Here is a 23,462-nt window from a genome sequence, read left to right as displayed (position 1 = left end):
CACAGATCCGGGTACCACGACCTCCTCGGCCAGTCTGGGGCGATGAGGATGGCGCGGCGGCAGTCGGACCTGATCTTGCGTAACACTCTGGGCAGCAGTGCCAGAGGAGGAAATACATAAGGCAGTCGAAACTGCGACCAATCCTGAACTAATGCGTCTGCCGCCAGCGCTCTGATCTGGAGACCGTGCCATGAATGCCGGGACCTTGTTGTTGTGCCGGGACGCCATTAAATCGACGTCCGGCGTTCCCCAGCGGCAACAGATCTCTTGAAATCACGTCCGGGTGAAGAGACCATTCCCCTGCGTCCATGCCCTGGTGACTGAGAAAGTCTGCTTCCCAGTTTTCTACGCCCGGGATGTGAACTGCGGAGATGGTGGAGCCTGTGGCTTCCACCCACAGCAGAATCCGCCGAACTTCTTGGAAGGCTTGACGACTGCGTGTGCCGCCTTGGTGGTTGATGTACGCCACCGCCGTGGCATTGTCCGACTGAATTCGGATATGCCTGCCTTCCAGCCACGGCTGGAACGCCTTTAGGGCTAGATACACTGCCCTTATCTCCAGAACATTGATCTGAAGGGAGGACTCTGGCTGAGTCCAGGTACCCTGAGCCCTGTGGTGGAGGAAGACTGCTCCCCACCCTGACAGACTCGCGTCCGTCGTGACCACAGCCCAGGATGGGGGCAGGAAGGATTTTCCTTTCGACAGAGAAGTGGAAAGAAGCCACCACTGAAGAGAGGCTTTGGCTGCCCGAGAGAGGGAGACGTTCCTGTCGAGGGACGTCGACCTCCTGTCCCATTTGCGGAGAATGTCCCATTGGAGTGGACGCAGATGGAACTGCGCAAATGGAACTGCCTCCATTGCTGCCACCATCTTCCCTAGGAAGTGCATGAGGCGCCTCAAGGGGTGTGACTGGGCTCGAAGGAGAGATTGCACCCCTGTCTGTAGTGAGCGCTGTTTGTCCAGCGGGAGCTTCACTATCGCTGAGAGAGTATGAAACTCCATCCCGAGGTAAGTTAGTGATTGGGTCGGTGTCAATTTTGACTTTGGGAAATTGATGATCCACCCGAACCTCTGGAGAGTCTCCAGAGCAGTGTTCAGGCTGTGTTGGCATGCCACCCGGGAGGGTGCCCTGACTAGAAGATTGTCTAAGTAAGGGATCACCGAGTGTCCCTGAGAGTGTAGGACTGCCACCACTGTTGCCATGACCTTGGTGAAGACCCGTGGGGCTGTCGCTAGGCCGAAAGGCAGTGCCACGAACTGAAGGTGTTCGTCTCCGATGGCGAAACGCAGGAAGCGCTGATGCTCTGGTGCAATCGGCACGTGGAGATAAGCATCCCTGATGTCGATTGATGCTAGGAAGTCTCCTTGGGACATCGAGGCGATGACAGAGCGGAGAGATTCCATCCGGAATCGTCTGGCTTTCACGTGTCTGTTGAGCAGTTTGAGGTCCAGAACGGGACGGAATGATCCGTCCTTTTTTGGCACCACAAACAAGTTGGAGTAAAAACCGCGACCCCATTCTTGGAGGGGAACAGGGATCACCACTCCTGCCTCAGAGTGCTCACCGCCTGAAAAAGAGCATCGGCTCGCTCGGGGGGCGGAGATGTTCTGAAGAAACGAGTCGGAGGACGAGAGCTGAGTTCTATCCTGTAACCGTGAGACAGAATGTCTCTCACCCATCGGTCTTGGACATGTGGCAACCAGGCGTCGCAAAAGCGGGAGAGCCTGCCACCGACCGAGGATGCGGTTTCGGGAGGCCGAAAGTCATGAGGAGGCCGCTTTGGGGGCGGTTCCTCCGGCGGTCTTTTTAGGACGTGACTTAGACCGCCATGAATCAGAGTTCCTCTGGCCCTTCTGTGGCCTGTTGGCCGTGGAGAATTGAGACCTGCCTGAGGGCCGAAAGGACCGAAACCTCGATTGTATCTTCCGTTGCTGAGGTCTGTTTGGTTTGGACTGGGGTAAGGACGAGTCCTTTCCCTTGGATTGTTTAATGATTTCATCCAATTGCTCGCCAAACAGACGGTCGCCAGAAAATGGCAAACCGGTTAAGAACTTCTTGGAAGCAGAGTCTGCCTTCCATTCGCGTAGCCACATGGCCCTGCGGACTGCCACTGAATTGGCGGATGCTCGCAGAGTCCACGACGGCGTTCATGGCGTAGGACGAAAAAGCCGACGCCTGAGAGGTTAAAGACACAACCTGCGGAGTAGAGGCACGTGTGACTGCATTAATCTCAGACAGACAAGCTGAGATAGCTTGGAGTGCCCATACGGCTGCGAATGCCGGAGCAAAAGACGCGCCTATGGCTTCATAGATGGATTTCATCAGGAGCTCTATTTGCCTGTCAGTGGCATCCTTGAGCGACGCACCATCTGCCACTGCTACTATGGATCTAGCCGCCAGTCTAGAGACTGGGGGATCCACCTTGGGAGACTGAGCCCAACCCTTAAAGGAGTTATCCGACATACACTCCAAAACAAATTGTAAGCTAATCTGTGCTGTATTGTCATATAAATCACCCCTACATTGTTATTTTCTGTTTTCTAACTTTTGTTTCTCTTGAATTCACACTTTATTCCCTGCAGCTCTTGTTTACATTTAGCTCCAACAAACATGACAATTTCCTGTATTCTTGGTTGACAAACCTCAGTCAGAGCTGTCACCTCCCAGCCTCAGTGTACAGGAACGCCCCCTGCCCGGCCTCAGTGTACAGGAACGCCCCCTGCCCGGCCTCAGTGTACAGGAACGCCCCCTGCCCGGCCTCAGTGTACAGGAACGCCCCCTGCCCGGCCTCAGTGTACAGGAACGCCCCCTGCCCTCCCTCTGCACATTCAATGGCTGTCAGTATTCTGCCCAGCACCTGACCTCTCAGCATGTGACAGAGCAGAGATCCAGCTTCTCTCATCTGTGACACAGCAATCAGCTCCCATCCACAATGGTAACAGAAAGATGTTCCTCACCCCTTATAGATAAATGAATACTGTGTAAGGCTGACTATATATAGCACCCAATGTGAGTCTATAGTAGATATATACGCCATGTATGTATGGTACATGTGTGTGTGTGTGCGTGGTTTGTGTCATATAGTTATGTGTATACACATATATATATATATATATTATATATATACACACACACAGATTCTCCAGGCTTATCCCTCTATGTGTCACTATATGAATTGACAAATTGGGCTCAGAATGTGGAGTGTGCAGCTTGCAAACGAGTGGTCACATGACCATTCATTCTGACTGTCGACAACTGTGTCTGCTGCATGTGATGTGAGGATTCACATATCTACACTGTGTAGCAGCAAGCAAGATATAGTGCCATAATAATAATAATAATCATCATCTACAATAAAATATAGTTACTGCAGATTTTTGTGAAAAATCTCGACCACTATTTTTTCCTTGGGCTACATGGTATTTTGGTCATGCTGTCATACATCACAGCATGCCTATGTCACTACTAGCATGATGCAGGTCTGTGAGGTGGCTTTCATTTCCGCACTGGTAATAGCCACCCGTCCCTCACAGCATCACTCTTTCAATGGCATCAACATTGTTTCTGTCTGTCTCGTTCACCGTCTGTCTCGTTCACCGTCTGTCTCGTTCACCGTCTGTCTCGTTCACCGTCTGTCTCGTTCACCGTCTGTCTCGTTCACCGTCTGTCTCGTTCACCGTCTGTCTCTGTCTGTCTCTAGCTTTCCGTCTCTTTTCTTTCCCTGTCTGTCTCTCTCTATCCGTCTCCCCACTGACATCTTATTACCTCTTATACTAACACTGTCCTTTGATACTATAGTAACCAATCACAGCTGAGATTAATAAACTGTAGTTCCAGGCTCCATTCACTTTAATGGAGTCATGTTTTTTGGAGAGTGACTGTAAAGCGCAGGGTTAAATTTTCATGTGAAACCGTAGTCTACTACGTTCCCTGGGTCACATGGGTCATCTGTGCAAAAAAACGTTATTGTAAATGAGAGCTTATTCCTTTAGCGGACATACACACACACATGGTGGATGCAGCGGTGGCCGCGGGTAACCTCAGTGACAGCTCAGCTGATCGCGATACTCACCTCATTTGCTGTGTGGAGCTGACAGGAGCGGCGGCTGAGTAGCGCGATCAGCTGGACTGTCACTGAGGTTACCCGCGGCCACCGCTGCATCCAGGTAACCTCAGTGACAGCTCAGCCGATCGCGCGGCTGTCTTCATTAGCTGCGTGGAGGTGACCGGAGCGGCTGTGTATTATGCAGCTCCTGTCACCTGCATGCAGCAGAGCTGGATGCGACGCTGGAGGAACGTGGATTACGCCGGACATGGAGGGCTTTGTTGTGGGTAATAAATTGGTAATGAGGGAATTTGTTAGTGTTTTTTATTTCTAATAAAGGATTTTTCGGGTGTGTGTGTTTAACTGTAATTTACAGATTAATCATGGAAGGTATCTCGGTCAGACGCCTGACATGATTAATCTAGGACTTATTGGCAGCTATGGGCTGCCAATAAGTCCTTATTACCCCGATTTGCCAATGCAACAGGGCAAATCGGGAAGAGCCGGGTACAGTCCCAGAACTGTCGCATCTAATGTATGCGGCAATTCTGAGCGGCGCTGGCTGATATTGTTAGGCTGGGGGGCTCCCCATAACGTGGGGCTACCCATCCTGAGAATACCAGCCTTCAGCCTTATGGCTTTATCTGGCTGGTATTAAAATAGGGGGGACCTCACGCCGGATTTTTTAATTATTTATTTATTTATTTTACTGCACAGTATAGACACGCCCACCGGCTGCTGTGATTGGGTGCAGTGAGACACCTGTCACTCAGCGTGGGGGCGTGTCTCACTGCAACCAATCATAGGCGCCTGTGGGCGGGGAAAAGCTGGGAATACGAGATTGTTTAATGAGTGGCCGGCTTTTTCAAAAAAGGAAAAGCCGCTGGAGCAGTGTGAATGCCGTGCAGAGCCGGGGATCGGGGATCGTTGAGTATGAGAGAGGGGGGGAAACTTCAGTCACTCGGGGGATTAGCGGTCACCGGTGAATCCTTCACAGGTGACCGCTAATCATGACGCTACACAGACAGAGCCGCGTGGTCGCTGTAAAGTCCCCTTTACACACTGAGACTTTGCTGCACAGCGGGAAACAAAAGGAACAAAGAATGGTCCTGAACGATTTCTAGCGATCACAACTTCACAGCAGAGGCCAGGTCGCTGATGTGTTTCACACACTGCAATGTCGCTGGGGAGGTCGCTGTAACGTCACAAAACCGGTGACGTTACAGCGATGTCGCAGTGTGTAAAGCCACCTTTAGTGCCTTTCATGTGGCACTAAGGGGTGCTTAGCCTTGTATTTAGCCAATAAATAAAGAATTAATAAAAAAAAAAAAAAAACGACGTGAGGTCCCCCTTATCTTTTGTAGCCAGCTAGGGTAAAGCAGACGGCTGCAGCCTGCAGACCACAGCTGGCAGCTTCACCTTGGCTGGTAATCCAAAACAGAGGGCACCCCACGCTGTTATTTAAAATTAAATAAATAATTAAAAACAAAAAACGTGGGGTCCCCCCCAAATTGGATCACCAGCAAAGGTAAAGCGGACAGCTGTGGTCTGTTATTCTCAGACTAGGGAGGTCCACCGTTATTGGACACTCCCCAGCCTAAAAATAGCAGGCTACAGCTGCCCCAGAAGTGGCGCATCCATTGGACGTGCCAATCCTGGCGCTTTGCCCCAGCTCATCCCGCGCCCTGGTGCGTTGGCAAACGGGTAATATATGGGGTTGATGCCAGATGTGTAATGTCACCTGACATCAAGCCCTGGGGTTGGTGAGGTCAGGCGTCTATCAGATACCCGACATCACCAACCCTGTCAGTAAGAAATAAAAAATAGACAACCAAAAAATTTTTATTTGAAAAAACACTCCCCACATTCCCTCTTTCAACAATTTATTGACAAGAACAATCAAATCCGGGTCCGGCGTAATCCAATAAGGGTGTCGCACGGCGATCCATACCATTAGTCAATGAGACTCCCAGTCAATGAAGAACAAAATGTTCCCCATTGGCTGGGAGAGCCGTGCAGTGACCTGAGCTAACATCAATAGGTCAGCCCAGGTCACTGCAGGGGATGCCGAGCGCTGCCGTCAGGAGGTTAGATGAGTTCATTACCTGCAGTAACGATCTCCTGCTCTCCTGACGTCAGCGCTGTCACTGACTTCTATGCCCGCCGCATTCTACGCAGTATCGCGAGAGCCCGTGACGTCACTGCTAGTGACAGTCTCGGGCCGCCCGCGAGACGGGCAGAGAAGGCAGTGACCGCGGTGACGTCAGGAGGCAGGAGATCGTTACTGCAGGTAATTATGTCATCTAATCTAACCTGCAGCTACATGTGCAGAGGGCAGGGAGCCGCGCACACTGGGCGCTGGCTCCCTGCTCTCCCAGCTACAGTACACATCGGGTTAATTAACCCGATGTGTACTGCAGCTACATGTGCACAGAGCAGGAGCCGGCGCTGGCAGCGAGAGCGGCGGAGGCTGGTAACTAAGGTAAATATCGGGTAACCACCTTGGTTACCCGATGTTTACCTTGGTTACAGCTTTCCGCAGCTGCCAGTGCCGGCTCCTGCTGGCTTCATTTCGTCGCTCTCTCGCTGTCACACACAGCGATCTGTGCGTCACAGCGGGAGAGCGTCAGTGTCCCGCTCCCTGCCAGCCCCCGCGGCGTGAGAAGCTGCAGATACTGCGGGCAGACACTGACATTGCAGTGCGGGCAGCTGCGGGGGCTGGCAGGGAGCGGGACACAGACTGCACGGGCAGTGAAGCAGCGCTCGTCATCCCCGTGGATGCACGCACTGCAGGCTGAGAATGAGAGGCAGCTTATACTGCAGAGGGGGGCAAACACTGACAGGGGGGGGGGGGCGGGGGTGGGTGAAATGGGGGGGGGGGGGGGGGAACAGTTCCCAGGGCATCAGGCAGTCCACATAATAAAGCGCTGGGGACACAGCGCTGGCAGTGTATCGGACAACAAGTGTTCCTTGCCTTATTGAACTGGACACTGACTCGGCTGCAATTCAGGGCGCACGTAGCTGGGCACAGGAGGCGGAGGAGGGAGACTACGGCGTGTGTGGGAGGTTGTGGGTGGAGTACGGGGTGCGGGGGAATGTGTGGGAGGGGGCAAGGAACGGGGGCGTTTACTCCAAACACTGTACAGCCCAGCAGGGAGGCGACATGCTGTCCCAGATTTGCATGTCAACATGGCCCTGCCCATGTAGACGTGCAAAGGCCGGAAGCAGCAAAATCGCGGCAGGAGGGGTCACATGACCGCTCTGAGCCGGGGGAGAGGGGCTGACAGCGGGGCAGGTAAGTTGTCTCCATCTACTTACCTGCCCCAATATAGCCCAATAGTGTAATAATGAAAAAAAGTCAAAAGAAGCCGGATAACCCCTTTAACTACGTCAGTGGGGAAGGGGTAGCGTGTGTCATTAAGGCGCTTAGTAAAGCGCTTGTCCGGAAAAGCTCGGTGTTTCTGGACTGTATCTCTGAAGTTGGAGTGGTCAAAAAACGCACTCCGTGTACGTTTGGGAAACCTAAATTGGAATTTCTCCTGCTGAGAAGCTGCCTCCTCAATCGGAGGAGCTGGAGGAGAAAATTCTAACACCTGATTGATGGACGCTATAAAGGTCATTTACTATGGCGTCCCCTTCAGGTGTATCAAGATTGAGAGCGACGTCAGGATCAGAGCCCTGATCTGCCACATCCGCTTCATCCTCCAGAGAGTCCTCATGCCGAGACCCTGAGCAGTGTGATGAAGTCGAGGGAAGCTCCCAGCGAGCCCGCTTAGCCGGTCTGGGACTGCGGTCCGTGTCGGAGTCCTCACCGTGGGACCTAGGAGTCCCCCCAGGAGCACTTTGCTGCGCCGACCGAGGGGGGCCTGGGGGCAATGATTCAACAGTGCCCGGGGCCTGTGTTACCGGTCTGGACTGCAAAGCTTCAAGTATTTTAGCAGACCATCTATCCATAGACTGAGCCATGGATTGAGAAAGTGACTCAGAAAGTTTCTCAGCCAACACTGCAAACTCTGTCCCTGCCACCTGGACAGTGTTAGCCGGTGGTTCTACCTGGGCCGAGGGTCCCACCAGTGGCTGAGGCTCCGGCTGAGTGAGTGTCACAGGGGCTGAGCATTGCACACAATGAGGGTAGGTGGAACCTGCAGGTAACATAGCCGCACAAGAGGTACAGGTTGCAAAATAAGCCTGTGCCTTGGCACCCTTGCTTTTTGCAGACGACATGCTGTTGTCTCCTCTTAGAGCAATCAGTGAGGGTATATAGCCAAAAGCAAATAGTGCGGCCGAACAGAGTAAATGTATACAATATAAGGATATAAATATACACTTCGGCACCCAGGGGGGCCAGCACCTAGTAACAGGTGCGGCTTACCGACCGCTCTCAGCGGTTGTGTGTCCACCAGATTCCCTGCCTGGGCCTCCCAGAGCTGTGGAGCTCGGTCTGAAGATCTCCACCGGTAAAAGTGCTGGTAGCAATGGCTGCCAGCGTTCTGAGAGGAGGAGGGAGCCGTGGGCGTGCCTCAGAAAGTGCGGGAATCTGGTGCCTCGCAATGCTCAGTGAGGGGGTAGGAGGATACCCAAGTATGCTCCAGCCCTCACTGCTGACGTCTAGTCAAGCGTCCCGCCCTTACCCCTGACTGGCAGGCCCGGGGGCGGGAGTATGCGGTACTAGGCCGCAAAAGCCGGGGACTAAAGTTATTAACGCGGCCGGCAAACAAGCGCGGTCGGCGCGGTAGTCCCGGCGACACAAAACACCCAGCAGCTGCTGCAGCGTCCGTTACACAGGCGCTCTATGCGCCGTCCCCAAGGGGACACAGAGTACCTCAGAGTAGCAGGGCCTGTCCCTGATGATACCCGGTCTCCTGTCCGTCAGATTCCCCCAGGGGCTGCGGAGGGAGCCCGGTCCCAGTGTATGGTGACCGGTTAGGATCCCACTTCACCCAGAGCCCCTAAGGGATGGGGAAGGAAAACAGCATGTGGGCTCCAGCCTCTGTACCCGCAATGGGTACCTCAACCTTAACAGCACCGCCGACCAGAGTGGGGTGAGAAGGGAGCATGCCGGGAGCCCTGTTAGGGGCCCTCTTTTCTTCCATCCGATAAAGTCAGCAGCTGCTGCTGACTAAAATGTGGAGCTTGCGTGAATGTGTCTGCCTCCTTCAACACAAAGCAAAAAACTGATGGGCCCGTGATGCACGGGAGGGTGTATAGGCAGAGGGGAGGGGGTTACACTTTTTAAAGTGTAATACTTTGTGTGGCCTCCGGAGGCAGAAGCTATACACCCAATTGTCTGGGTCTCCCAATGGAGCGACAAAGAAATTGACACATCTAATGGATGTGACACTTCTGGGGCAGCTGCAGGCTGCTATTTTTAGGCTGGGAAGTGCCAAATAACCATGCTTCATCCTTGGGTGCAATTTCCAGATACCTGAAGGTAACTCGTTCATCTGTACAAACAATTATACGCAAGTACAAACAAGATGGGAATGTCCTGCCATCTTACCGCTCAGGACGGAGACGGGCTCTGTGTACCAGTTATGAATGTGCATTGGTCAGACATATGCACATCAACCCAAGAACAAAAGCAAAAGACCTTGTGAAGACACTGGCGGAAGCTGGTGAGATTGTCTCATCATCCACAGTGACACAAGTATTATATGAACACTCTGCCAGGAAAAAGCCATTAATCCAATAGAAACACAAAAGAGCCAGATTAATCTTTACAAATTCACACAGGAACAAAATCCTTAAATTTTTGGAGACATGTCCTGTGGGCTGACAAAATTAAAATTGGCCATAATGACCATCGTTACCACTGGAGGAAAGAATGAAGCTTTGAAATCTAAGAACACCATTAAAACTGTAAAATACAGGTCTGGCAGCATCATGTTGTGGGGTTGTTTAGCTACAGGAGGAACTGGTGCATTTCACAGAATAGACTGCATCATGAGGAAAAAAGATTATGTGGCAATACTGAAGCAACATCTCAAGACATCAGCCAGGAACTTAAAAGATTGGAGGGAAATGGGTCTTCCCAATGGACAATGACCCGAAGCATACTGCCAAACTGGTTAGAAAAGTGGCTTAAGAATAACAAAGTCAATGTTTTGGAGTGGCCATCAAAATCTCAATCCTATTGAAAATTTATGGGCAAAGCTGAAAAGGCAGGTGCGAGCAAGGCGACCTACAAACATGGCTCAGTTATACCATTTCTGTCAGGAGGAATGGGCCCAAATTCCTGCCAACTATTGTGAGACCCTTGTAGAAGGTTATCCAAAACGTTTGACCCAAGTCATACAGTTTAAGGGCAATGGTAGCAAATACTAATGAAATGCATGGAAACATTTGACTTTGCAGAAATAAAATTGTCTTAAAACATTCTCGCTCTCATTCTTATTTCATGTCAGATGGTGAGAAAAACATGCATGTGTGTCTTTATAGATAGTCATAAACCGAAATAGACATCAAGGTAAACAACTTGTTCATAAATCAAAGAGCCCAAATTGCCTAAAAAACCATTTTATTCACATATATGCCACAAACAAAGTACACATATTAAAATTAATTAGTGATGAGAAGAAAGGTGGGAATCAATCTCCCCTAATCCTCACCCTTCCTGTCATACAGGGGTCGGCGTCCTAAAGTTTATTGACGACCCCGTTCCTCGTCGACTTGAGTCCTATACTGACCCTCCACTCACTCTAAGAGAAATACCATGTGTCTCAATTCAAAGTGGGTAAGGTGAAACACCCAAGATCAGAACCACAGAAATAGTATGTGACATCAAGTAATAAAGGTACTAAATTCTGTCAGTAGATGTCATGGAGTATCTATGGGAAAGGGTGTAACTCAGTCGACTGTCAATCAGAAAAACATAAAAACGTTTGCTGCATTCTGTCCAGGATACACCCTACGCGTTTCGCCCTCTTATTAAATCAGTAGGGCTCATCAGGGGTATAACAGCATAGATCCTTGACAAACAGCTACAACCATCAATATTAAGATGATACCAGGGAACTCATCTTGTCAAGATTGTTAAAAAGTTCCTCCACCAGGATCAGGACCAAGACATCAATTGTATCTGAACATTAATAGCGTACATATCCACACGCCTGAAGGCCTATCCAAATGTCCAAAAATCACACACGTGTGCATCTAATATAGATGAGCATATATACGGACTCAGGCTCATTCACATGTGTATCTCACACAGATGATAAGCTTCAGCACGTTTGAAGACTTAACCACCAGTCTAGGCTCATTCATGCGTGTATAGATGAAATCCATCCACAGGAGACAATACCCCTTAAAGAGATGAATACGTAGCCCCACAATAGGAATACCACTATGGTGAATCCTGATCCAGTGTGGCCAGTTAATGGTGGGACAAACACCTCTGAATCAGAGTATCCGGATAACGATGTGTATCCAGTGTGGGTGTCTGCTAGGTAATTTGGTCTCTTTATAGATAGTGTATGGCAACTTCTGGTTTCAACTGTATGAGGGAGTCTGAGTCGTGGAGTCAGAATCAGGGAAACGGATTCTGACTGAGTCGGGGGTTTGGATTTCAGACTCCACAGCCCCAATACACACACACAAATATATACACACACATGCAAGGCCCCACCCCCCCCTTTTTTTTTTTTAAAGAAAAAAACAAAAAAAAAACAGCCAAGGGACAGCAGGCAACTGGGAGCCGGTATCAGGGTGGGAAGGGCCATGGTTATTAGGCCCTTCACGGCCTAAAAATAGCAGCCCGCAGCTGCCTCAGAAGTGGCATATCCATTAGATGTGCTAACTCTAGGGCTGTACTCCGCTTTTCCCATTGCACTGGTGCAGTGGCAAAGGAGGTAATAAATTGTGTTTAGATCAGCTATGAATTTCCAGCTAGCATCAACCCCTGGTATTAGTGGTGGAGGGTATCTAGCTGAAAGAAAAAACCCAATATATTTATTTGAACAAAATAACCGCTACTACAGCCCTCGTTCACCCATTTATTTTTTTAAAAAATAAGGGCTGCCGTAATCTATAGTGAGGTCCCACGACGTTCCGTAAAAGCGAACCTGAAAAGACATAAAAAGAGAAAAATTAATAGAGACACCCTCCAGCCCCTCCAGTCACCAATTTAACTGCAAAATCCCTAATCAAGGTCTGCCATAATACAATAAAAAGAGGTCCCACGATATTTCAAGACTCACTGTCCCAGCTAATGAAGAACAGAATGTTCACCATTGGCAGGGACAGCAGCCACTACAGCCTCACACACTGTGCTGTGTGAGAACCTCCGCAGTGAACTGAGATGACCTCATGAGTTCATAGCAATGGGTCACACAATGTGTGAGCAGCTTCGAAAAGTAAACGTCCTGAGTTCAACTCTGTTCACTGCCAGTGGCTGTTCTCACGCCAAATATCTCGAGAGCACGCAACATAAAACACACAGATTTTTACAGCTTACCATTGCCAACATGCAGGAAGGACGTCGGGAGGACACCTTTTCAGAGCGCGTCACTGGGAATCGCTAAACTGGAAGTAGCAGTGACTCCCCGATGCATGTACAATCAATGAGGCCCATGACCTAGGGAGGGCGGAAGTCTAAGTCGAGGACTTACTGCGCAGGATTTAATATCGTGGAAAAAAAAAAAACCGTCACAGCCGTACTGTGGCGCTAATAGGAGAGATTGATACTAATGAAGAGTGGAGGCAGAGCCATCTTTCAGGCAGCAAATGCCCAGTAACCTGAAAGAGTTCATTAGCTTAACGTGAGACAAGATTATATTTCTGCAACAAGGCTTCTGCTATAAGACATACAGGTAAGACTATTTTCAGGATCCTATTACCTGTATGCCCATAGTAACAGTTTAAAATGGTCAAAGAGGTGACAGATTCCCTTGAAAGCCTTTATTTTTCCTATGGGAGCCTGCACCCACAGGAAAAATAGAGGCTCCGTTTACCCATAGTTAGCAATTAGTATAAGAGGGATCTATATAAATCACATGTAACGGACATATTTCTGGAGTAACAGGGGTCAAGGGAAACTGTTCTAAAAATTACGGTGGACATAAGCCTGTGCCACTCTGCTTTCTATGTAGGCAGTCACACAGTTCTATCACCAGATGCATTAGTAGGCTGTATGTGTCCCCCAGGGCAGCAGGTTGAGCACCCCTGCTCTAAAACTACAACAATGGGAACAGTAATGTATTATAGTTATCTACTTCTACATGTGAAATAGCCAGAAGTACCTCCAACATCAATGAAGTGTTTAGCTGCCAAACCAGATCGTGGAGCTAAAAAAATAAAAAAAAAAAAAAAAAAAAAAAAAAAGAGGAAAAGGTAAATGAACATATTGGCACAAGTAACACTTATCACACACAGCCCCTCGGTCATTACATTTTTTCTCTTCTTGTAATATTATTCCATATTAGAATATCCACTGTACCATTGATTTCCGCTGATATTCTAATTGGGGACAGTCTATGTGCTAACCATAGAGAACTTCTGTAAGGGAGCAGCCCTTCTACACGAAGATGTCCAGAGCACCAATGCAAGAGCTTCAGGAATGGACAGCTCACTGGTAGCCCAATATATCCAGCCCTGACCGTCCGGATGAAGAGCCAGTCAGTGGCTTTAATGTAATGGAAGTGCTGAGCTCCTGGATGAGCTTGTGTACAGCAGCGTACGGACTTGGGGACAGATTCATCATTACGGTTTCTCCAGGTCTACTAGATTAATTTTCTTTTTTTGGTGGTTTTAGTATTTGTCCATTCTCTCTATACTCTGCTCCACTTAAAGGGAACCAAACATCAGCATTTTCCTATATAAGGTGCAGCCAGTGCAGTACTGACACCATTAGGCACAGGCTGTACATACCATTAGTGGGCAGCTCGGATGTTTAGGCTGTGAAATCCATGTTTATAAAGTTTGAAAATTCATGCACTTTGTGATTGACGTGTGCACCTCGCTGCTAATGTCCGGGCGGGTTATGCACGTGTATCCCCCCACACACACACACACACACACACACACACCTGTTCCTCCCTCCCTCTGGCCGTATGTAAATCTTCAGTTACACGTCGTCTGATTTAGCGCCTGCGCATAGCGCTCATCTCTGGCGCCATGTTTCCGATTCTGATGCCCACAGTATTATGGTGCATGAGAGGGCGGCGCATGCGCCCTCGCTTCTTCAGATCTGGTGTGACCGCGGGAGCGCGCGCGGTCACAACAGGACTGGAAAACTGCTGATCATACAGATTAGCTGCAGCAGACGATATCGTAGCAGACGTCTACTGCAGCTAATCGGGGTAAGATCAGCTGTGCTCCAGTCCTGTTGTGACCACTCGCGCTCCAGCGGTCACAACAGATCTGAAGAAGCGAGGGCGCATGCACCCCCCTCTCATGCACCATAATACTGTGGGCTTCAGAAACATGGCGCCGGAGATGAGAGCTATGCGCAGGCGCTAACTCCGACGCCGTGTAACTGAAGATTAGAAATGTACATACGGCCAGAGGTAGGGAGGGAGGAACAGGCGGCGGGGATACACGTACATAACCCGCCCGGACATTAGCAGCGAGGTGCACACGTCAATCAAAAAGTGCATGAATTTTCAAACTTTATAAACATGGATTTCACAGCCTAAACATCCGAGCTGCCCACTAATGGTATGTACAGCCTGTGCCTGATAGAGCCAGTATTGCACTGGCTGCACCTTATATAGGAAAATGCTGATGTTTGGTTCCCTTTAACGTCTTTATCCAGATCCATGAAACCATCCAACTTTTATCAAATGTCGCTTTTTTTTTTTTTCCTTTTCCTTTTTTGTTTCGCATCTCATTCCAGTGACTGCCTGGAGTAAGGTCCCTGGAGGGGTTTTCAATTTGCAGAATTTTACACCAAAGTGCAACTTTTCAGATTTGTGACTTATGGTAATGAAAGGTTGCAAAAACTGGTTAAAAAGACAAAGTGCTTTTTAGATTTTGAGCCAAATTCATGAACCACATGTATCACTTTGAAAATTTGGCACAAAATAAATATATAAAATATCTATCTGCAAATAGCACAAAACTAGTGATGGGAGGACCATCGAAACCTCCAGCTGTGACCACAAATTACCTGTGTGACGTCATTGCTCATCGCGCCGTTCATTCTCTGCCTGAAGCTCACAGCAGGCGGTCATATTCTATGGCCGAGCGCGGTCACTTCAGATGTAGCAGAGCCAGAATCATCATGGGACCTCGTGTGTTTGGTTTGTATTTCTTTCTTTCCACTTACAGATTAGGAATGGGAGGAGAGGGGTCTCAGACTCCTCCCATTATTAATCTAGGGTTTAGTGGCCGCTCTGAGTTATTAACCCCTTATTACTCCGACTGCCACCGCACCAGAGAAAAATGGGATGAGCCTGGTAAAGTGCCGAGATTGTTGCATCTAATGGCTGGGGGGCTTTACATAGGCATCCTAACAATACCAGCTCCCAGCTGTCGGCTTTATCATGGCTGAAATTGGGGGTGGGGGGGGGGGGGGGGTTGAACGCACACTTATTTTTTTAGATTTAAATAAAAAAAAAAGTTCATGCAGTTACTCTTGCTTTGATACACAGCCAAGATAAGGAAATGGCTGGGAACCATATGCTTTCTTTCTTGGGTATCAATATGGGAAGACCCTACGCCAATTTTTATAGCAAAAGATGCACACACAGCGTCTCTGACAGAGTATCTGACTGCAGCCACAGAGGGTTGAGGCGCATCTGAATGCAATTAATCAGATGCAGGAACTGCTGGTGGGCAATCGATATGTATGAAGGAAAATAGGCGGCCCTGGAAGTAGCATTAGAGAGTACCATGTGGAGACTCGGTAAGTATAGTATATTGGGAGCGTCTGCTCCAATCCCCCTATCCTTTCTATTACTACATTAAAACGCCGGATCCCCATAGACTTAAATGGGAACTGGCGTCCAGACAAATATTCAGTATCAATTCCAGGCCCAAAGTGTTTTATTTTTTTAAATCTGGTTGGACTGGCTGTGAATTCGCCCATCACTACATTTTTCCATTGAGGGAGAGGAGTGCCTGTTTTTTAACAGGCGGCATTTACTGGGTGTGGAGGGAGCGCAGCTCCTGAGTCCCCTCCCCCACACTCTGTGATCAATGCTAAAGTCACAAGTCAATTGGTGTAAAATGGTTCAGTGACTAAGAAAAAAACAAAACACAACTGCCCATGAACTTACCAACTCGTCCATAGCATCCACTGGGAACACAGATCTGGATGTCCGTTTTCACTATAGCTTTACCTTGTGCATCAATTACGTAATCATAGGCACTAAGGCATGGAAGAAAAAAAAAAAGTTATCAATAAAGATGCAATCTATCATGTGGAACATCTAGCACTGCATTCTGCCTTTCACACAAAATTATAAAAAGTGTTTCTTTGAGAGAAAAAAAAATGCCCTGAAGACCCCAATCAGTAGTCAGTCTAATACTAGGGGCACACATTGTGGGCGGAGGATGAGCACAAAGCTGTGCAGAATCCATGTGTGCACACAGCATGGCTCCACCACAGCGGCCAATCTGACCCTAAACCAGTAATTAACCATTCGCCAAACTCGTTATTACAACACACACCCTGTAACCGCAGGGAGGTAAAACTACTCCACTCTGCTACATCTGTGCACACAACGCTCTATCCACTCCCCAAGCCAACACACAGCCTAAGGCTATGTGCGCACGTTGCGTCGTGTCCCTACAGAAATTTCTACAGGGATTTGACAGTGCATGTGCGCTTCAAATCTCTGCAGAAACAATGCGTAATGAATGCAGTGTTTCTGCAGAAAAAAAAAGCTGATTTCATGTGGTCTGGATGCAGCCTCTCCCATAGAGCAGGAGCTGCATCCAAACCGCACAGAATAAGTGACATGTTGCTTTTTAGAACGCAGCGATTTGGAACAAAATTTTGGTATCCAAATCACTGCACTCTCAAACGCAACGTGCACATGGATTATGCACATTCATAGATTGTGCAGGGGACACAGGACACATGCGTTTACGCTGCAGTGCAATACGCAGCATAAATGCATGAAATTCAGCAACGTGCGCACACAGCCTTAGGCTGCTTTCACACATCCGGTTTTTGCTCTGCGGCACAATACGGCGCTCTACAGAAAAACCGCAACCGTTTTTTTTTTGCATAGACTTACGTTAGTGCCGTATTGTGCCACATGGGCTTGCGTTCGGTCCGGTTTTTGCCGGATGGAACGTTGCCTGCAACATTTTTTGCTCTGGCAAAAAAAACGCATCGCACCGCATCCGGCCGCTGCGGCGCATTTTTCAATGCATGCCTATGGACTCCAGATGCGGCGCAATGCGGAAAAAAACGCATCCGGCGGCCGCATGCAGTTTCTTCTACAGCGCATGCTCAGTGGCGTGCCGCAACCGGAAAAAAATGGACGGGCCGCATGTAAAAACTTATGCAAAGGATGCAGTGTTTTCGCCGCATCCGTTGCATAGGTTTCACAGCCAGATTGAGCCGCAGTGCTCAAACCGGATGTGTGAAAGTAGCCTTAGGCTGAGACCGCACTTTGCGTTCACCTACTTGCAGTTCAGAACGCACGTTTTTGGCTTAATTGATTTGACCAAAGTTGCCTTTTTCAGAACTTTAGTGCTGAAAACGCATGCGTATTTACCGCTTTTTTGATGCATTTTCAGCGCTTTTTGCATGCTTTTTCACCTGCGTTTTGAACAACAAGACACTGCTAAATAAAGTTTAAACAGTCAAACAATGAAAAAAAGGATCATATCTATATTAATGGGAAAAATAATGAAAATAGATACATTTCATTAAATTATAGCGGAAATATACATTTTATTGCTAAAATAGCAATAAATGCATATTTTTCTTAAATTTAATTGTCGGATGTGTGTGTGTGTGTGTGTGTGTGTGTAAAGGGACATATCAAATCATTATTTTGATGTCCAAAAAGCATGCGTTTTTGGTAGTCCAAAAACGCATGTTTTCTGCAATGAAAAAGCAGGTAAAACGCAGGAATTTGAAGGAATCTTGGTTTTTGCCATTTCTCATTGACTTCAATGTTACCAAAACACACCCAAAATGGCAAAAACAATTGACATGCTGCTTCTTTGAACACATGGTTTTTGCAACAAAATATGCAAATTAAACACAGCGTTTAGAAACGCAAAGTGCGGTCTGAAAATCCCCATTTTCCATAGACTTTGCTGTAAAATCAAAACGCATGCCTTTTGGCATGAAAAAGGTGCTTCTCAAAACGGACCTAAAAAGCAGCTGAAACGCAGGTGGAAACGCAAAGTGCGGTCTTAGCCTTAGGCTACTTTCACATTGCATTTTTCCCTACGTTCACAGGTCCCGTTGGGGCATCCGTCCGGACCGCCCCTCCCCCACTCTGCAAAGCGTGCTCCGGACACAAGCGCCCGACAGGGCCATTCACTGTTATGGAGCGCACTGCGTTAGCGTGTGCTCTGTTTTGTGCCATTTTTTGCACATATACGTTTCTGCAGACGGACACCTGAACGTAGAGGAGTACGTTCGGATATCCGTCTGCAGAAACGTATATGTGCAAAAAATGGCACAAAACAGAGCACACGCTAACGCAGTGCGCTCCATAACAGTGAATGGCCCTGTCGGGCGCATGCGTCCGGAGCACGCTTTGCAGAGTGGGGGAGGGGCGGTCCGGACGGATGCCCCAACGGGACCTGTGAACGTAGGGAAAAATGCAATGTGAAAGGGGCCTTACACTCAGTGTACAAGGTTCCCCACCCCTTAAAACACACATCTCAATCAAGAAGAGTCCCATGCTCACATACTCCAGGTATATAATGGAGAGATTTGCAAAGCAGAAACTGGGTAGATTTATTCTTTGTGCTTTGACCGGCGGAAGCTGCAGCAGACTGCCCTATACTCTATATTTTGGGGGGCACAGTTCACCAATTTTGCTCCATTTTTAGCTTTGCCCCTCTCTCTAAGCCCCTGGTGACGGGGTACATGCCAAGTCTTAGCCCAGATGAAGCAGAGTTGTGGTGCACAGTAAATATTCATCAGTGGGAATATACAAGCATGGGCCACTGATTTCACACTACATTTACAAACCTAGTGATGCCCCTCATCAAAATCAAGTTACTCCAGCCTGGCCCAAATGGGCTCTGGGCATCAAAAGTGGCATCAAAATGGGCAGAAACCTAATTTTCACAGATATGAATAAGTAACAGGTGGTTTTAAAGGGAACCTGTCACCAGTTTTATGGCGTATAAGCTGTGACCACCACCACCAGGCTCTTATATACAGCATTCTAACATGCGGTGTAGAAAATAAAAAACACTTTATAATACTCACCTAAACGGTGGCTGCTGTGGAGTTGGGTCATATGGGTGTCTCCATTCAACGGCGCCTCCTCTTTCAGCCATCTTCGTCCTCCTCCTCGTTAGAATGCTGTATATAAAAGAGCCCACTGGTGGTGGCCGCAGCTTATAGGCCCCAAATCTTGTGACAGGTTCCCTTTAAGGCTACATGCGCACGCTCCAGGTTTTTTTTGCACACAAACTGCACCTTGTCAGAGAGCCTGGAAAAATATAAAATATATGTTTTTCGCAGCGTTTTTTGGGTGCGCTTTTGGGCTCAAAACTGCATGACTTTGCTTCCCCAGCAAAGTCTATGACTTCATTTTTGCTGTCTGCACACACCTTTTTTTTAGCTGCGTTTTTTGAGCAAAAAAAAAAAAAAAATGGTAATGTCAATGCTTTCCTGCGTTTTTCACCCATGCAATTTATTGGAAAAACGCAGCAAGACACAATGATCAAAAACACAGCAAAACTCACCAAAACGCGGTAACAAAGCATGCGTTTTTACCACCGCCTTTTTTTGCCGCCAAAAACGCAGCGTTTTGAGAAGTGCAAAAACGTCAGAGTGTGCACATAGCCTAAAGGGTTAAATGGCTTTGGGCCATAAAATCACACCAGGTTGGAGTGATGTGACTTTGATGCTGGGCATCACTAGGTATGCAATAGTGTGAGATCAGTAGCCCAAAGCCATTTAACCCCTTCAATAACATACCTCAGTGCCCACTTTGATGCCTATTTTTGTGCCAGTCTTGTAATTTTTGTAGGCGTTTTTAAAGGGAACCTGTCAGCAGAAATTTTGCTCTAAACATAAAAGATTCCCCTCTGCAGCTCCTGGGCTGCATTCTAGCAAGGCTCCTGTTATTCTGCCGCCTTTTAGACCAAAATAAATACTTTATAAAGTGGTACCTTTTCCTATGCAAATCTTGTTATTTGTACACGGGGGCGGGCTGTCTGGTGTCCATTATTCTGCCTCCTGCTGCTTTACGCCATCTCCCATCGCTCAATTTCATACTTCAGGATACCGGCCAGTGCTCCCGAGGTCTTGCGCATGCGCCGTGCCACTCTAGCGGGACTGTGCACAGTGTGACCACTGGTGACGTGTGCGCAGGCAAGAGATTATGGGCGGCAATGTGATTGTCATCAGCAAGTACCTGCCCATAATCTCATGCCCGCGCTTTCCCCTCTGCCTCCACCGTTCTGCGCAAGCGCTGGCTAGATGAATCCATGTCACCACTTACCAAGTGCTGGCCAGATGTAAGTGGTGACATGGATTCATCTGTCCAGTGCAGAACGGTGGATGCAGAGGGGAAAGCGCGGGCACGAGGCTATGGGCGGGTACTTGCTGATGACAATCACAGCGCCGCCCATAATCTCTTGCCTGCGCAATCACGTCACCAACGGTCACACTGTGCACAGTGCTCAGTCCCGCTAGAGTGGCACGGCGCATGCTTGAGACCTCGGGCGCACTGGGCGGTGTCCTGAAGTATGAAATTGAGCGATGGGAGATGGCGTAAAGCAGCAGGAGGCAGAATAATGGACACCAGACAGCCCGCCCCCGTGTACAAACAACAAGATTTGCATAGGAAAAGGTACCACTTTACAAAGTATTTATTTTGGTCTAAAAGGGGGCACAATAACAATAGGAACCTTTCCAGAATGCAGCCCAGGAGCTGCAGAGGGGGAATCTTTTATGTTTAGAGCAAAATTTCTGCTGACAGGTTCCCTTTAAATGTATTCACAACAGGGCACATGACTGTCTGCCATGTGTATAAATAAATAAATAAATATATATAATATATACATACACACATACATACTTGGGATGTTTTATTTTTGTTGAGAAACCTGTAAAAAGCAGAAGATAAATAATGGCCGAATAAGAAACCAGCTTAGGCATTGTAGATTTCGTGCAGTTTTCACAATGAGGCATTGCACTACAGGAGTGGACTCCCCACGTCACCATGTGCTAAACCGTCTCACAATGGATGATGAAGCAATCTCCAGTCTGCAGCGCCACGTGGCCGAGCACTGCACATTCTGCAGCTCTCCCCCATACGTTACACAGCCGCACGTGTCTCCTACCTGTACAGATCATAGCCCGCGGCCCGGGCAGAGCCTCTGGTTGGAGTAGTTGCGTGTTCTGATAACTTGGCATAGCGCAGCACAGCCGTGGAGTGGTCACTGACATCTTCTTTGGGCCGTTTGGCGGGAGAAGAGGGCACAGGAGTGAGCGGCATGGTGGTAAAAAGACCGTGAAGAACACAATCCCGCCAAAATTATGTAACCCCTCCTCTGTGCGTGCAGCCCCGTCATCATCACTCCCCCCGAGCGCAGACTCCACCACTAACGCTGCAGTCTAAGTACACGGGCTGATATGGAGCACGAGCTGCTGTTCTGCAAGCAGCTGTGGAACTACATCTCCCAGCATAACAACGACCATGCTGCGGTTATCACCAGCGACCACCGGTACAGAGGCATGCTGGGACTGGTAGTTTTCGTGGCTCAGGTTCTAGTGTTACATAGCGGCCCTGTGTATGGAGCAGACACGTGTATCCAGCTCTGCACAGTCACCTTGTTTGCTGTATACCCGACAAGGATGGCGGAACAGGCAGCAGGGAGCCCGGCGCCCACAGCACAGCCGCCAGCCCAGTGCGGCCGCAGACATGATGCGCTGGAGACACGTGACCGGTACACTGCGCCTGTGCGCTGCTCAGGACACGCCGGAGTATGGAGCCGGATCTAAAGCCGTCCACAGCCAGCAGTGGGATACACCTGTACTGTGGATTTTAAAATGGGGGTGTCCAACACTGACGAACCCCATGAAAATAAAACCTCACTCCCAGTGCAGGGGCATACATAGAAATTATGGGGCACCATAGCAAAAGTCTGCCCCCCCCATGTGAATCAGCAGGTGTTCATATATCTAGGCATGTATGTATAGAGGCCAAACACTGAGGAAGGAGAGTGCCCTGAAATAGAAGCTCCATAATACATTGTGCCATAGCAGATTGTGTCATGTATAGTGATGGGTGGACCCGGCCTGTAAATGTCTGTATCCGCCCAATTACAAAGGTACCCGGGTGCCAGGCCAGGGATTCCGGGTCTTGATCTGGCACTGGAGAAGTTAAAAATAAAACAAAGGAAAGCGCTTCATACTTATGGATACTCCGGCGCAGCTGTAACTGCTCCCTCCAGGGCCCCTCATTATTGCTCATCCATATGCACTGCTTTCCCCGCCCACCGGCAGTCCTGGCGTCTTGATTGGTTGCAGTAAGACATGCCCCCAGCCTGTGTGACAGCGTTGGACTACAACCAATCACAGGCGCTGTCTGGGGATCAGTATCATGATATAAAAATAAAATAGTTGTCATAGGGTCTCCCTGTATTATGATACCCAGCACAGATAAAGCCCACGGTTACAGGCTGAAGTCCCCAGCCGTGCGCCTATCTTGGCTGTGTATCAAAATAAGAGGAACCGCATGCAACTTTGTTTTTTGTTATATAAATAATTTTATAAAACGGAGTGCGGTTCCCCGAATTATGTTACCTAGCCATGATAAAGCCCGACAGCTGGGGGCTGGTATTCTCAGGCTGGGGAGACACATGGTTATTGGGCCGTTATTGGACACCGTTTTTTTTAAATTATTTAAACAATTAGAAAAAAAAAATCTGCATACGGTTTCTCCGATTTTAATACATAGCCAAAATAAGTGCACGCTTGGGGGCTGTAGCCTGTAGCCGTGGGCTTTATCTGTGCTGGTATCATAATTTGGGGGGACCCTACGCCAAATGTTTTATTTATTTTTATACCATGATAGATGCACTCAGTGGGGGGGCGCGTCTGACTGCAACCAATCACAGATGCCGTGGGCGGATAAAGCAGTGCATATTCATTGAGCCTAATGCGCGGCACCGGAAGTGAATGCGCGGCACCGGAAGTGAATGCGCGGCCTAGGGGAATGTACAGCCGTGCCGGAGCCTCGATAAGTATAGCGTGCTTGCTCCCATCCCCCTATCACTTCTACCACCAATTTTAATCTCCGGATTCTGGTCCCCATAGA

General features: G+C 48.6%; 1 protein-coding gene across 2 annotated transcripts in view; it reads right to left on the bottom strand.

Annotated features, from left to right (window-relative positions):
• Positions 1 to 22,081, bottom strand: part of DUT (deoxyuridine triphosphatase) — a 49,456-nt gene extending 27,375 nt beyond the window's left edge. The window contains exons 1-4 of one of the 2 annotated variants that reach the window (XM_075342751.1): positions 21,973 to 22,081; positions 21,484 to 21,592; positions 16,263 to 16,354; positions 13,284 to 13,328 (exon numbers count right to left, since the gene is read on the bottom strand). In XM_075342751.1, coding sequence (XP_075198866.1) covers positions 13,284 to 13,328; positions 16,263 to 16,354; positions 21,484 to 21,592; positions 21,973 to 22,066 — 340 coding nt within the window. In that variant the 5' untranslated portion in view covers positions 22,067 to 22,081. Of the gene's footprint in view, positions 1 to 13,283; positions 13,329 to 16,262; positions 16,355 to 21,483; positions 21,821 to 21,972 lie in introns of those variants that run through there. The other variant, XM_075342750.1, reaches the window with a different exon arrangement.
• Between the last annotated feature and the right edge of the window lie 1,381 nt (positions 22,082 to 23,462).

The sequence above is a fragment of the Anomaloglossus baeobatrachus genome, chromosome 4 (genome assembly GCF_048569485.1).
Source record: "Anomaloglossus baeobatrachus isolate aAnoBae1 chromosome 4, aAnoBae1.hap1, whole genome shotgun sequence".
Lineage (NCBI taxonomy): Eukaryota > Metazoa > Chordata > Amphibia > Anura > Aromobatidae > Anomaloglossus > Anomaloglossus baeobatrachus.
The sequence above is the reverse complement of the archived record's forward strand: the minus strand, read 5'-3'. Positions and strand labels throughout refer to the sequence as shown.